The 14,812-nt window shown below is 34.9% G+C and overlaps 1 protein-coding gene across 1 annotated transcript; it reads left to right on the top strand.

The window, feature by feature from the left end:
- Nucleotides 1–3,772: 3,772 nt before the first annotated feature.
- On the top strand, nucleotides 3,773–14,402 carry LOC121418742 (prolyl hydroxylase EGLN3-like). Its single transcript, XM_041612821.1, has 7 exons — nucleotides 3,773–3,874; nucleotides 8,380–9,233; nucleotides 10,516–10,635; nucleotides 11,351–11,484; nucleotides 12,297–12,367; nucleotides 12,914–13,015; nucleotides 13,721–14,402. Exons 2-6 carry the CDS (start codon nucleotides 8,535–8,537, stop codon nucleotides 13,012–13,014), a joined length of 1,125 nt encoding a protein of 374 aa, XP_041468755.1. The 5' UTR covers nucleotides 3,773–3,874; nucleotides 8,380–8,534; the 3' UTR covers nucleotide 13,015; nucleotides 13,721–14,402.
- The last annotated feature ends 410 nt before the right edge of the window (nucleotides 14,403–14,812 follow it).

Genomic DNA, 14,812 nt, shown 5'->3' with positions numbered 1-14,812 from the left:
TGGATGGATGACATGATCAGCCCACCTTTTCATGACGGCGTGCATTTGTTTTCACATAATATTAGTAAATTTTAATATTAACTTCCTTATTTATTCATTATTAACGACTAAATGGATAGAGCCTCGTTGATCTGGCGCTGCACAGAGGCTGCCGGGCACACGATCAATTGGGAAAAGCAAATTTTCGGAGTATTTCATTTCATGTCTATTTCGAACAATAAATATGGATTTGGATCAGATTTTGATGAAATTGTCAGTGTTTTGCTTTGTGATTCTTATCTCACATCCGATTTTTGATGAAACTTACAGCGTTATATATTGTTATGTCATGTATGTCAGACTTTTCTCGTTTTATTTTTTTATAGGGTAGACTTTCTCTTAAAATGTAACATATTTCAACATTGCATTTGGAAAATCAAAATATGTCATAATTTTCCTTTTCCCATTTCAATGCTAAGTCACTTTTAATAAATTCAATCAAACTGAATGGAGGCTATGAATTCGTGGCTATATGAATTATGAAAATAATACAATTAATATAACATATCATCTGTTTTTTTTCCTATATTGAAAATTATTTTGTTCGTTGTTAGCAGGCCCTATACACCTACATTTTTTTTTTGGCCCATTCATTTATAAAAAGGGATTTATTCCCGCTGCATCCTAGCTCCTCCATTTTTTTTACACTACAGTGCGTATAAAAAAAGTTTACACTTTGAAAAAGCCCTGGGAATTCAAAAATATACAACATGTGGGTAATTTGTTCACATATAATCTTGGGTATGGGTCTCATCTATCCAATGAAAGTAAAAGTTTTGACAGAATGTTACACTTGAGGGAGCACTGTCCATTTTTGTAAAGTTCGCAGAAATCTAGCTGTTTGCGCAGAAATGCTCGTTTTCACGCTGTGTCAAGGGAAAAGAGCGAAATCAAACTTACCCTGCGAAACATTTCTCATACATTTCCCTTGCACTTTTATTCAATTGAAATAAAACGGATGCATTCAAACATTTTGTAACAATTTTGCCACCCAAATTGAAATATCAACGTTTAGTAAGCACAACCTTTACCCTTTTTGTGCCAGCTGGATCTGAGGACATAAATGAATCTGAACAAAAGTTTGTCAGACATCTCCAGCATTTTTTCACTGAGTTTTTATCATTTAAAGTGGGTTAACATTTCATTTTTCATTTAATACTTGTTTCTCCACACTTTTCCCAAGCTTGACAATGATTAACAAAATTAAAATCAAGCCTATAAGCCATTTCATGTAAATCACAGCTCAGTGTAATGCAAATATCGTCTCGATGGCCTCTGTGTGTGGGAGAGTGTGGTGGGGTGCAATGCTCTCTTCGAAGTGTTTTGGGCAAGGAAACAACTTTAAAAGGTAAAAGAACACTTTAAATCAATTTTACTAGCTAAATTCCACGTTTTCTTTAAGGTCTACTTTTATTTGCATAACTTTTTCAAAGTTCTGCGCAAATCATTTTTAACTAAATTTTCAAAAGTAAGTGGTGCTCACTCAAGCGGAAATATTTTTCGACAGTTATATCGTCATTTACTTAAATTGATCTGTATAGTGACTAATTTTAAAATGTGGAAAAATCTTCAGGATATTACAAATGTATAATTTTACAGGATATTTTCAAAGTGTAAATTTTTTTTGATACGCACTGTATAACAGGACACTATATAGGACAATGATGACCATGATTATATGCACCGAAATGTCGACAGGCACTTTTGGCCATTTTGGGAGGATTTACTGAACCTATAAGAGCGGCTTTAAAGAGGAATCCAGCCTAAGCCATAAAATGTTGTGTTGGGAAGGAGAAAAAAAAATTAAACAGAATGGTGAAAGTTTGAAAGAAATCGGACCAGCAATAAGAAAGTTATAGATGCTTTAAAATTGAAATCACTAATACTATGTAGATTTCAAATTGGCAACTGAGTAAGTAAATTATGACAAGGGGCAAGGACAACTTTCTCATAGGCCATGCATGTACTTTATTATCAGGGATTTGTGGTTTTCTCCTAAGTACCTATTCCCCTGGGGCAGTAATCTAAATATAACCCAGTTAGTATATTGTTTTATGTCTTCATGAAAGAAAAATATAATTTGAAATAAAACTTTTGGGAAAATGACATTTTAGCCATTATATGTATTGGAGTACATGGAAGAGTAGTCCTTGCCTTACATCACTATGACATCCCATATGCATGATATGCGGCCAATTTGGAGTCTCCATGGGTATAGTGATAACCAATATTTACAACTTTTAAAAATTCATAACTTTCTTGTTGTTTGTCCATATAATATTGTTCAAACTTTTACCTATCATGCAACTTGTCCAATTTTTCTTTTCCTAGTTTTTATTTGGGTTGGATTCCCCTTTAAGACAATTAATTAAGGGGGTAAGGGAAGGGGCTGGCAAAGCAGGGTAGTTGGCTGTTCTGTCAGCCACATCCCCTCCCAATCAATGGTCATTTGAAAAAAATGTAATTTGATTGGTCTGAGATCGGTTGCATTAATTGGTGTATCTACTGCGGCAACAATTTTTTATTATAGGAACCATAACTTAAAGGGATGGTCCAGGCTGAGAATATTTATATCTAAATAAATAGATAAAATTCACAGAGCAAAATGCTGAAAATTTCATCGAAATTTGACAATAAATAACAAAGTTATTGAATTTCAAATTTTATCAATATTTTGTGAAAACAGTTATATGCGCAGTGTAATAGGTTTCACGGTACACCATGTATCTTTCTTGGGCAAGTGTTGGTCCTGAAAAGGACCACCCAATCTCGACTTTCCGATCCACGGATTTTGATGGATTTGTTATTCCTGAGGTCAAATAATACCAAATACCGTTGAAAACCATTTGTTGCAATTAGTTCCGGGAAAGGGTATTTTGCAATTGGGTCGTATATGACCATAGAGATATTCTCTATGTATATGACCAGTCTAGAGGTATATATAGAGCGCCCCTGCTCAGATCACGTTTTAATACCGACCTGGCTTTGGACCTATGAATGGATGGACATCGCTTATAACAGGGGCCGCGGAACGATTTCCAAAGGGCGGGGGGGGGGGCTGCATGACCATGCAAAAAATCACAATCGTATGGTCATTTTTACGTTCTTGTACATTTGGGAAAAAAAAATGGGGGGAGGGGGGTGAAACTGAAGCCCCCCCCCCTGTGCTTCCGCGCCCCCTGTATAATGAATTCACTAACAGATGACTGTTAGTAATCACCTGAATAAAATTTGGTCCTATCTAATTTTGTCGAATTAAGGGCCTGATGCGCAGTTCGTGTCTGGAACTGTATATGTCACCATTTGTATGCGCAGTCGATAACAAATCACTTAAATTGAAAATCGATGGGCAGTTCTTGTTTACCTCTGGTGTAATCTAGCTTAGTTTTATGTGTTTTATTTGGGAAAAAGTCTGCATGTCTTCTTCTTATTCTTCTTCTTCGCCTCCGGCCTTCTTCCTATCTCCTTCTTCGACTTCTTCTTCTAATTATCTTCTAATTCTTCTCCTTTTTTCAAAGTCACAGCATATATTCTGAATGGAAATACGTCGTTCATACAAAATTAAGAACCTTTTTCTTTGATTGTCACATTTCCACGGGAAAATGTGCCCCCTTTTTTTGGGGGGGGGGGTCCTGGATCCGCCCCTGTTCCCCTCGGGCCTCCTCATCTATGGGAAAATTTCGGGGGAAATTTGATGTCTTTTCATTTTAATTTTCTATTTTCCTGTATGAGATACCATTACTTACCAAATCGAGTGTACGTGCAAAAATTGGTGCAAGAGACCAAACAAACTTCCTTCTCCTACGAAAATTACCGTGAAATATGGGGAAATAAGGTATGTCGACAATATTGTTTTGATTCTAAATAAATTCATTTTATCGGTTCATAAGACTGTATAGACAAATACAAAAATTATTTTATATTCTTGGAATATTGTTGTTATTGTTAATGCTTGTTGTGTGGGGTTGTGCCTTGTGGAGTACGGTACGGTATGCCATGACTACACACGTACGGTACTGCACTGTACCGCACTACCACTGGCACTGCCATCTACCGCCCCGGGCCGGGGTTGTATTCTGAGGTCATTTTATCTTTAAAATATTTTATTTTATCTCTTAAAATGAAATTGCTATTCTGAGATGACATTTTATCTCTCAGATAAAATTTACAATTTTATCTTGCTATGAATTTTATCTTGCGTAACTTTGCAACAAAACAGTACGTGCGTAGACAAAGGCATCGCGTATCTGGGTATTGCAACGCGGATGATGTGCTTGCGCCCAAGATAGTTTGAAGAAAAAAATAAAACTTAAAAGAGGGAAGGGGTTATTTATCTCTGCGACGTTGATTTCACCAATATTTCTAGGTAATTAACCCCAATTGTTGACATGAAAATGAAGAAAAATTATATAGGCCTATTTAATTTATTAAGAATCACACCTTAACGTTATTCCTGTACAAACAATAAGAAAGTATTTCATAAGACTTGTCTTTACTAATATTGTCTTTGAAATGATGCTTGAAAAGATGCGATATAGACTTCGAAAAAAGATGAGAGCATTGTCCTTTTTGTTAAAAAGAAATCTCTGTAAAGATGCGCGAGCGTATAGTGCAAGCGTATTTGAAGTAAAAAATTGATGCAATCTCACCCCTTTGCCACACCTCCTTGTGGAATAGATTTCCATTGGTTGACTGACACGAAAGAGCTATAAAAGCGCGTTTCTAATTGGATATTGATTAAAATTAGGTGTGTCTTAAAGAGATAAAATGGTTCTCAGAATACCAATTTGGAGAGATTTTAAGGGTATTTTATCTCACTGATTTTAACGGAGATAAAATATTTTATTTTATCTGTGATAAAATGGATCTCAGAATACCACCCCCGGTATTGTTCTCTGTTACAAAATAAGGTTGGCAAATTATTGGCAATGTAAGGCTTATTTTCTTTTTTTCTTTGGGGCAAATGCTATTTTTTACACTGTCAGTTTCCATTACAGCTATTTATCATATATAACTAGGCTCTTAAAGTAATTTCGATTCTCTTAATGACTTTTTCTGAATTAAAAACCGAGCTTGAATTTGAAATATGACAATTTCTTGCCACATTACTTTCCACCAATAGAGGGAGTATGGTCGGAACTACCCCTTATTGACCACCTTATTTTCTAAGCATCGTATTTGCAAAAATATTTATCAGTTATATCTAGCTTCCGATTCTATTCATGCATATATCGGTGAACAAAGAATGCAACGATTTTGCATTTGCTCATGCATAATTTGCACCCTTCTTTTGAAACCGACCACACGCGATACACTCAGTTTATTTCATGGCAGATTCTTGTCATGGTGGTGAAATGTTTTGACTCTTCCAAATCAGTTCTATGATGTCCACATGCTAAGTAAGTGATCGTCTCACTACTTCCACTGCGAGCTCCTGCACATGATTTGACAACAGATATTTGTTCTAAAGCTCTTCACGATCATATTTCTTGGTATGATCAACTGTTTTTCGGTGGGATTCATGTCTGGTCAATACAATTTAAATGAATTCTACTAAATTGTCACATTTTTTTCTCTAGCTTCTTTTTTTTCTTGTAAAATCGATTCTTACTGCTCCTATGGACACTGCGCCTACTCTCCCGTGCACAGGGTGACCAGATTTCACAAAATGAAATACGGGACAATCGACAAAGCATGCTGCACGAGCGGATAGACCGAGCCAGGTCATGATAAGAATTCTAAAAAATAAACAAATAAGGCTACACAGTGTTAGACTTGCCCCAAAAAAATGCAAAGAAAAGGAAGGGAGAGTGAATGAATGAAAGAATGAAGGAAAGAAAGAAAAGAGATTAATTGAGAGGAAAGAAAAAAAATGAAGGGGAAAATGAAGTAAAGAAAATTAAGGAAACAAGAAAAAAAGATAAAAGAAAGAAAGTTAGAATAAGAAAATGATTAAAGAAAGAATAAAAGAAACATAAAAAAGGTGTCCGTCGTTCTTTGGAATGAATAAAGGGAATCAATGTGTGGGGAAAAAATAAAGGAAAGAAAGTAAAAATGAAAGTAAAAAAAAGAGGAAGAAAGAATTCAAGAATGAAGGAAAAAAAATGTTTCATTCATTCTTTGAAAGAAACAATGAAAGACAGAATAAATCAGGAGGGGAGGAAAGAAAGAATAAGGGAAAATAATTGGAAGGGAAAAGTAAATAAAGAATTAGAGAAAGAAAGGATGAATTAAAGAGAGGGAGGAAATAATGAAGAGATGAGAGAATGAAAAAAAGAAAGGAGATGGAAGGAGAGAAAGAACGAAAAGAAAAAGAGGAGGAAGGCGGAGAACAAAGCAAAGAAAAGTTTAAGGAAAGAAAGAATGAAGGAATTAAAAACAAGGAACATTAAAAAGGAAGGAAAGACAAAAGAACAGAGAGCTGATCAGAAAAAGAAAGATAGGAAAGATTGGAAAAAAGGATAAATGGAACAAAAATGCAAGCAGGAAGGATAGAAGGATGACGAAAGAAGGATAGAAAAAAAGAAAAATGAAAAAAAAAAGAAAGAGGAAAAAGTTCAAACTTCAAGCAAACAAAAAAATCCAATCAATTTAACAAAAATCTATAATGATATATTTTGGGTTTTTAAATATATTTTAAAACTTAAAAAAAAAACACTGATTAAAATGTTTTAGAAATGGATAGAATTCAAAATAAAACAATGTCAAACTTCACAGCATCACACACTGGCAAAGTTCGCACCTATCACAACAAGACTCAAAACGAAAACTGAAACAACTAGATCTAGTTATGAAAACTCAATAATTTTCTACTCCGATTACATTACCTAATCAGTAATCTGAGAAGCCATAATATAATTATACAAATTTCCTGCCGATTTTTTGATTATTTTGGTGGAAGAACTGTTTATCATGTGAGATCTGTTTGCACCATTGAGAATCTGCTCCGATCCAACATGCCTAGCTATAGTAGCCTGCCACACACAGGCAGGAGGCCAGTTTGTTTGCAAGTGCATTGGGTAGTAAGAAAATCACCGTAGAACTTGCATAAGTTAACAGTTATCGATTTTATTGTTATCTCTGCTTTGTCATCTTGGTTATTTGATGAATATTCTACACTTTTCTACGTTTTTAATTATACTTTGTTCAATATTCTGAAATATGGGACAAATAGGCGTCCCGGTAAGGGTTTTTCAGGACGCCGGGACACAGGGGGACAATACGGGACGATCCCGGGAAATACGGGACGTCTGGTCACCCTGCCCGTGCATAGCGTTTGTAATACGTGATATGTGGTGGTCTCACTATACAAAAAAATATGCCAAAAATTCAAGTTTTTGAGCGCTCTGGTCAATACAATAATAATTCCCAAAATACTGTAGGCTTACTACCGGTAATGAAAAACGAATTGCCACTGTATGGAAATTAGTATTTTTGGGTCACAAAAGTGCATATATATTGATATACTTGATCTCCAAAAGGTTCATGTGTTTTTCACCAACAAAGAAAAAGAATTTGTTTTGACACATTTGTAGAAATGTGCAACTTGACTTTGATTGGGGTAGATATTAATTGATTACTCTACCCCAAACAGGATCAAGGTGCTGATTTTCCACATTAAAAAAGTCACAAATTATATGTTAGATGTTGATCAGCTGCATGTTAAAATATACAAAATAAGATACCGGTACTGACAATTTGCCTTGCTCTTCTTTTCCATAACAGTCTTGGTATTTCATGCCCGGATTTCATGTTACTGTTTAATACATTATGTTTAATATGTCCTGCCTGTGTCACTTTATGACCGTGTCCTTGGCTCTCTTTTCTTATGTCTAATTCAATGTATAAAATAAATCTGTATCGTTATTTTTATGTACTGTTTATTTATTTCTTATTATTTAATAGAGTGAGGCAAAACACCCCATTTAATTGATGCACTAATGCACTTGACTTCCCACATGATCTGTTTGTATAGATTATTCTTTGTGCAGTCTTGAGGTTCTACTGGATGGATAATATTTTTTGTGAACTTCAAATATTATTTCCAAGTGGATTTTATTTTTGTACTTTCTAGGGTCTAAGCCAAGTCTTATAATCATTATGATTGACATCATGATATAGATGTAGACCTCTGTTTGAAAAAGAAATGGATGTTTGATGCCATGTTAAGAATTTAAGTGACAGAGTACATTGCATGACTCTTCAATCATAAATCAAATATATTTAGGTATCAATTTGTTTTCGAGAATTTGACATTTTCAACTACAAATACAATGATGATAATTCAGTGGATATCTCCCTATAATAGTACCTTCTCTGTAATTCTTTTTTCTATTTCAGATACTATGCATTCCAGAATGAAGTAAAGCATTGATCAAGACAGCAAGATAGGTTTCTGCAGTACCTAAATCAACAAACAAATCAGTGAAATGAATTAATCATACGGCTACTTTTGCAGTTGAAGCAATACTTTGACAGTAAAATGTAATTTCAGAATGGCTGAGAAGGAGGGGAGAGTTGATCCGCGGAGTGGTAAGTCAGAAACTACTTGTAATTCCTGCGTAACATGTGGGTCAACCGAAAACATCAAGCAGTGTGCCAAGTGCTTGTCAGTTGCATACTGTTCCAAAGAACATCAGGTACAGGACTGGAAGAAACATAGAAAGAACTGCAAGAAACTACTTCAGAACGGGAAGCAGAATGACGATCGCAGCCCCATCACCCATTCCACCTCTTCTAAAGAGACAAACCAAGATAGCAAACTTGACCAAAGTGCCAGTATTAACCTAACATTTGAATTCGACAAGCGTCCGTACAAACCTAGGAATTACCCCCAACCGACCGGCAAGGACTTGGTTTCTCTCGCCGAGCACGTGACCAGCCAGCTGAAAAGCAACAATTTCTGTGTTGTGGACAGTATCTTCAACCCAACCCTTGCCAATGAGGTGTTAAAGGAAGTCATTGAAGTGCATTCTTCAGGCATTTTCATTGACGGCCAGCTGAGTGGTGGGAGGCGAAACAGCAGCGACACAATTGTCACAAAGAAGACTATTCGGGGAGATGAGATTACGTGGTTGGAAGGAAACGAGAAACAGTTTCCGTACATCTGCATGTTAGTGAAGACCTTGGATAAGTTGCTCTCCAAAATGAACATTTATTTAAAAGGAGAATGTGATGTTGGAGGAAGAACAAAGGTAAAGTTGAAAATTACTTATTAGAAATTTGATTTTAAAAAATAAATGTACTTTTTTTGGGGGGGGTCTCAGTTTTGTTAATTGTAGTTTGTAGGTCTTTTATTTCAACATTCTCTTAACATCAGCCCTATAGAGGTCAGATATAGTTTTGATACTTAATGTATTTCAACACTTAACAAGAATGGATGGTGCAAAAACATGAGATTTTTAACCTATTCCATGCTTTGTACATGTAAAGCTTAATGATACACAATAACTCAATCAATGAGATGGCATTTTAATGGCCATTGTGAAAGATAAAAACAATTTATTGTGAGTGGGTTCTAATTTTTGATGAATGATGTTTTAAAGTAGGATCATAAAAATATCACAACTCTATCATAAAAATATCATAATGCTTATAAAAAATTTGTAGTATTAGAATCAGATGAATAGTAGTCTACTATAATTCAAATCTAAAGCTTTACATAAACTTTAATCAGGCAGATGTAAGGCTTTATGCCAGTCAGAGAAGCATTGAGAGAAGAGTTCATAATTGTACAAATCCCAGTTACTGCATGATGTCAAGAGTGCCTGAATTATTGACTTTTCTTTTATAATCATAGTTTACTTTCTAATTGAGATGATAAGATCTAAGCTAATTTAATTGCTTTTAAAATGATATCAATGATCTTTAGATATATATTAAAAAAGATGAGCTTTAACAATGTTGCTCCATATGAAATCCAAAATCCATTTGGACAATTTCGTACATGTATAATACAATAATTGTTTCTGGACCATTATATCAGAACAATCTCTCTTCACACCTGGTAAATACTGCCTCTGTGTGTGCTTTCAAATATAAAAGCTAAAATATTTCTTTTCAAACACATAGTAGCAACTTGTCCCCAAATGTGTCAATTGAAACCAGTTAATCCTGTGTCTGAGCCTCCTCTCCACATTGATGATTTTTTTTCTCTTGAAGTAATATGAATTCTTGAGTGTACGTTTGTTATCTGTAGTTTTATAAAGAGTTCAAGTTTAGATATATTTCATAACAAACTCAACTTTTTAACATATGTGGTGGTTCTTATATATCAATGATCTTTTATTCTCATTATTTCCTTGTGATAATTTGTTAATTTTCCTGTGTGTTCCTCTCTTTGTAAAATTATTTTCTTTATTTACCGATGTGAATAATAAGGTACTGTAATATAATGGATGTCATGTAGTAAACCAAACAGAAAATAAAACAATCAAGTTCATTCACACAATGTTGTATCTTTTATTTGTATCCCAGGCCATGGTTGCGTGTTATCCAGGCAATGGGACAGGATATGCCTGCCATGTCGACAACCCTAACAGAGATGGTCGCTGTATTACTTGTCTGTTCTATCTCAATGAGGGCTGGGATGTGAGAGTAAGTACTTGTAGGGTAAAGCAGTCACAGATTGACTGGGGGCTAAATGTGTTATTCCAGTTTGAGAAAAGATGTAGAAAAAAGATATTGTTACATGTAGCTTCAAGTTCTCTTCATAGCTGGCTGGTAACAGTTCAGTTCAATCTAGGGCATTTCACTAAACCTGGTTTAAGAATTGCTTTAGTAAAAATTAAAACACCTTTGGGTATTTGATTATAGATATGTTAGCCAGAGAGCAGTCTCTAAAATATATTAAGTACCTTAGCAAAGGCCGTGACCATTGCTTCACCGCATGTGACATTTCACAAAGGCTTCCTAGATTCCTTATGACAATGTAAAAATGGAAGGGGAAGGGTTTAGAAGGAGCAGAAGTTGAGTGAGTTTCCAGAGTGAAAGATGTGGCTGAACTTTGTAAAGGCAGGTTTTGAAAGAACATTGGATGATTCCAAATTGCTGTAGGTGTTTGAAGCCCAATTCATACTGCCTTCCACTGCCTTCCATAGCTTCAATGGGCAATTGAAAGCTCATCAGCGAGAGAGATTTGTTCCAGAATAAGCGTCATTCTGTATTTCGTAATGTACTGATGTAAACAAAAAGATCTTTAACACCAACACTAAATAAAATCATCAAACTTAAAACCACCCATAGTCTTAATGTCTATATAATTACATGCACCTTAGTCTCCATATTTTAAGATTCATTGTTTTATTTGCAGAAAAATGGTGGTTTGCTTCGACTCTTCCAAGGTTCTGATGACTATATTGATGTTGAACCGATCTTAAACCGAGCCATATTCTTCTGGTCTGATCGAAGGAATCCCCACGAGGTCCAGCCTGCATTCAAGACTAGGTCTGGGGCTTTATACTATTTTATTTCTTAGTACCGGTATTCACAAGTGCATCTAAAGCCATATCATTAGCATTCATTGGAGTCTTGATGTGTAATTCCATGAAAAAACAGGTGTTCACTCAGGAGAGAAAGCGTGTAATGACTAGCACTATGTATTTCATACATTCCACATATAGTTAAGTCACTAGCTTACCCCCTTGACCTAGCCCCCCCCCAAAAAAAAAAATGATAAGGTCAAAGGAAATTTAGCGATGGCACAGTAAGTGCGTTGCTCAATTGATTAATTGCATTTATTTCCAACGATTTCCACATTATAATAAACACAGTATGTTAATGCGCCATCTATTTAGTGAACTATTCTGAGGCACAGAAAAACAATGTTTGCTTATGATGTGCAGGTGTATGAACAGATCAAATTAGCTTGTAATTTAAAAAAAAAATCAGAAAACAGATGCGATTTTAGATACTTTTAAAATGCTTCAAGCGATTCTGTGGATCAGATTCTTAGTGGAATAGCATTCCAGAGAGATGGAGCTAAAGTCACCACTAGAAAAATTGATCTGTATTTTCTAACAAAGTTATTCACTGAAAGGAATGTGTCCAAAACACCGGAAATAAAGCAAGCAGGGACCAATACTAGCAGTGCTTGGATTGGATCAGTCCAGTGAACAATACATGGAGATAAACTACCGTTAGAGTTCAATAAATACAATGTAGAAAGGATGAAATTAAAAATGAATTAAATGAATAATGAATTCAATAATTTATCTGATTATGGAGTCAATTTTCCTTTTTGAATATCATAATCTTAGGTACGCAATCACAGTCTGGTATCTGGATAAGCATGAACGTCTGGAAGCTCGAAAGGCTGCCAACACAGAAGGTAATGAAAATCACCAACTCGCAATAATCAGTGGCTTAGCCATTCAATCCACAAGCTACTCCAGAATTAAAGCCCAACTCGAGTGGTTATATTGAGCACAAAATTTTGGGGAAGTGTTTGAAATCAAGAGCAGTTGGCTATCACACCACCACTTGTAGTGGCGGTAAACACTGATTTCATGAGATATTCTGTTAAACCAAGGTGAATTGTCCCCACATCATCCTAGATCTAGATCCAGGCCCCATCTTACAAAGAGTTGCGATTGATCTGATCAATCTCAACTATGTTGAAATCCATCAATGTCATACCCTTAATTATTTCTCAAAAAAAGTTGCATGATGTCCTTTGAGTCACTCTGAATTTTCAAGAAAACAATAAATCTAGAAAATATTTTGAACAAACATGCATGTTAGATGTTGATGTTGCTGGCTTTCCTTCGTTGCGATTGATCGGATCAGCCGCAACTCTTTGTAAGACGGGCCCCTGATATAGTTACATAAACTGAACTGAATGCTTGAAGTTGTATCTTTGTATCTATTGTGACAGATGTGAGTAGACTACAGCAACAGTATTCCATGATGAATCTTAGTAGTAAATCGGGTGAAAAGGATGAAAGTGAAGGAGAGAAGAGAGAAGTTCCTTCCTGAGGTATGTCTGACATAGTGTTAAGCCATTTTGTCTAATCCGACTCTATAAATTTGGGGAAGGTTTTTTTGGGGGGGGTGGCGGGGGGTAATTCATGTGACTCAAATTATGAAATGTCTACTTGAAACAAGTTGGAAATAATTTTAAGTTTCATAGGCCTAGATTCTAAAGTTTGGTTCGAATGGAACTTTGGTGTAATTGTTTGGTTCAACTACAAGAATTCAAATATTTTTAGTAGAAGATGCTTTTATTTGGCACATTTGGCATCCAATCTATTTAATATCTATTCAATTCTGGTATTGTTAATTGCAATTAATATTTCATGAAAAAAAACCCACTAAACACGAAATAATGAGAAACTACAGTAAAATCAGAGTTCAGACATTTTGATTCTAATTTTAGCACAGACTTCCGTTTTCAGAATATGGGCCAAGCATCTTGAACGAGAATTTGAATAGCACCCACCTCACCCCTTCCCCTGTCACCATATTTATTTTGTTTATGTATACCAGTGTATTCATTAACACTTGACTTTTGACATGTCCTTTTTGTTCATCAAAGAACAAGATTTTTGCTTGAGGATTTTTCATAATGTGTACCACTTTATTCATTTGCATTTTGACCTTACTATTAACTTCAGTCTTTTGTTTATATGCGATGTATTCATTAACATTGTTGACCTGTTGCCTTTTGTCTTTTTGTTATCAGAGGACGAGATTCTTTCAAGAGGATGTTACAGAATTGACGATGAAGCCACACCCTTGTAGCCTCCCAATGGTCCATCTCATTAATTCTCAGCTGCAAGCTCTATATTCCTGAGGTCAGACCAATATTATGCCTTTCTTTTTGCCCAATTCAAGCTAATGATCCAATTTTATTGTTGTTTATATTTTGTATAATTATTATGTATATGCTGCAATTTTTTTTGAAAGAACTGTTTATTCCACGGAGTTTGAGGGTATGTTATAAGGTAATCTTTTCATTGGTCCAAAATTCCTTTTAAAAATAGAAATCAAACCTTATATAAGATAAATTCTTTAATTTTCACGACCGTCACTAATGCCATCAAGTATGAAAGAATATCAAGAGCATGGTATTCTAAATTTCCTTTTTTATGATCTTGAACTACTTGAAAATGATTCATTTTGTACTTCTTTGAGCAACTCTTGAATGATAATTAACAACTCGACATTCCCATGTAGCGATGAACTAAAACATTTACCATTGAAACTTTGCCAGAAGCTGAAATATATTTTGGGAAAAAAAATGAATTATTGTTCTGACTGGATCTGCCCTGAAAGTGTAGACACAAATTTGTGATTTGCCTCATGAATGTGCTTGATATAATACTGACAAATCTTGTCTCTAGGCAGCTTGAGTATTAGTAAGTTTAACAAGTTACAGCTCAGATATTTTCTTGCTCTTCATTTTTCAAGCTTATTAGACTCATTTAAAGGTCAATTCCACCCCAGAAAAATGTTTCATTTTAATTAATAGAGAAAAATCAAACAAGCATAACTCTGAAGATTTCATCGAAATCGGATGTAAAATAAGAAAGTTATGACACTTTAAAGTTTCGCTTAACAGTTTTAGGCACAACTCAGTGATATGCAAATGAGAGAGTCAATGATGTCCCTCACTTTCTATTTCTTATTTTTTATTGTTTGAATGATACATTATTTCATTTTTTAAAGATTTTACAATCTGGATCAACTTGACTGAATTAAAAAATGTTAAAACAATGGTAACTCCCCATGTTCAAAGGGGATAAATTGTTTCACTGTTTCACATGACAATAAG

Source organism: Lytechinus variegatus, chromosome 7, assembly GCF_018143015.1.
Source record: "Lytechinus variegatus isolate NC3 chromosome 7, Lvar_3.0, whole genome shotgun sequence".
NCBI classification, from domain to species: Eukaryota; Metazoa; Echinodermata; class Echinoidea; order Temnopleuroida; family Toxopneustidae; genus Lytechinus; species Lytechinus variegatus.
The sequence above is the reverse complement of the archived record's forward strand: the minus strand, read 5'-3'. Positions and strand labels throughout refer to the sequence as shown.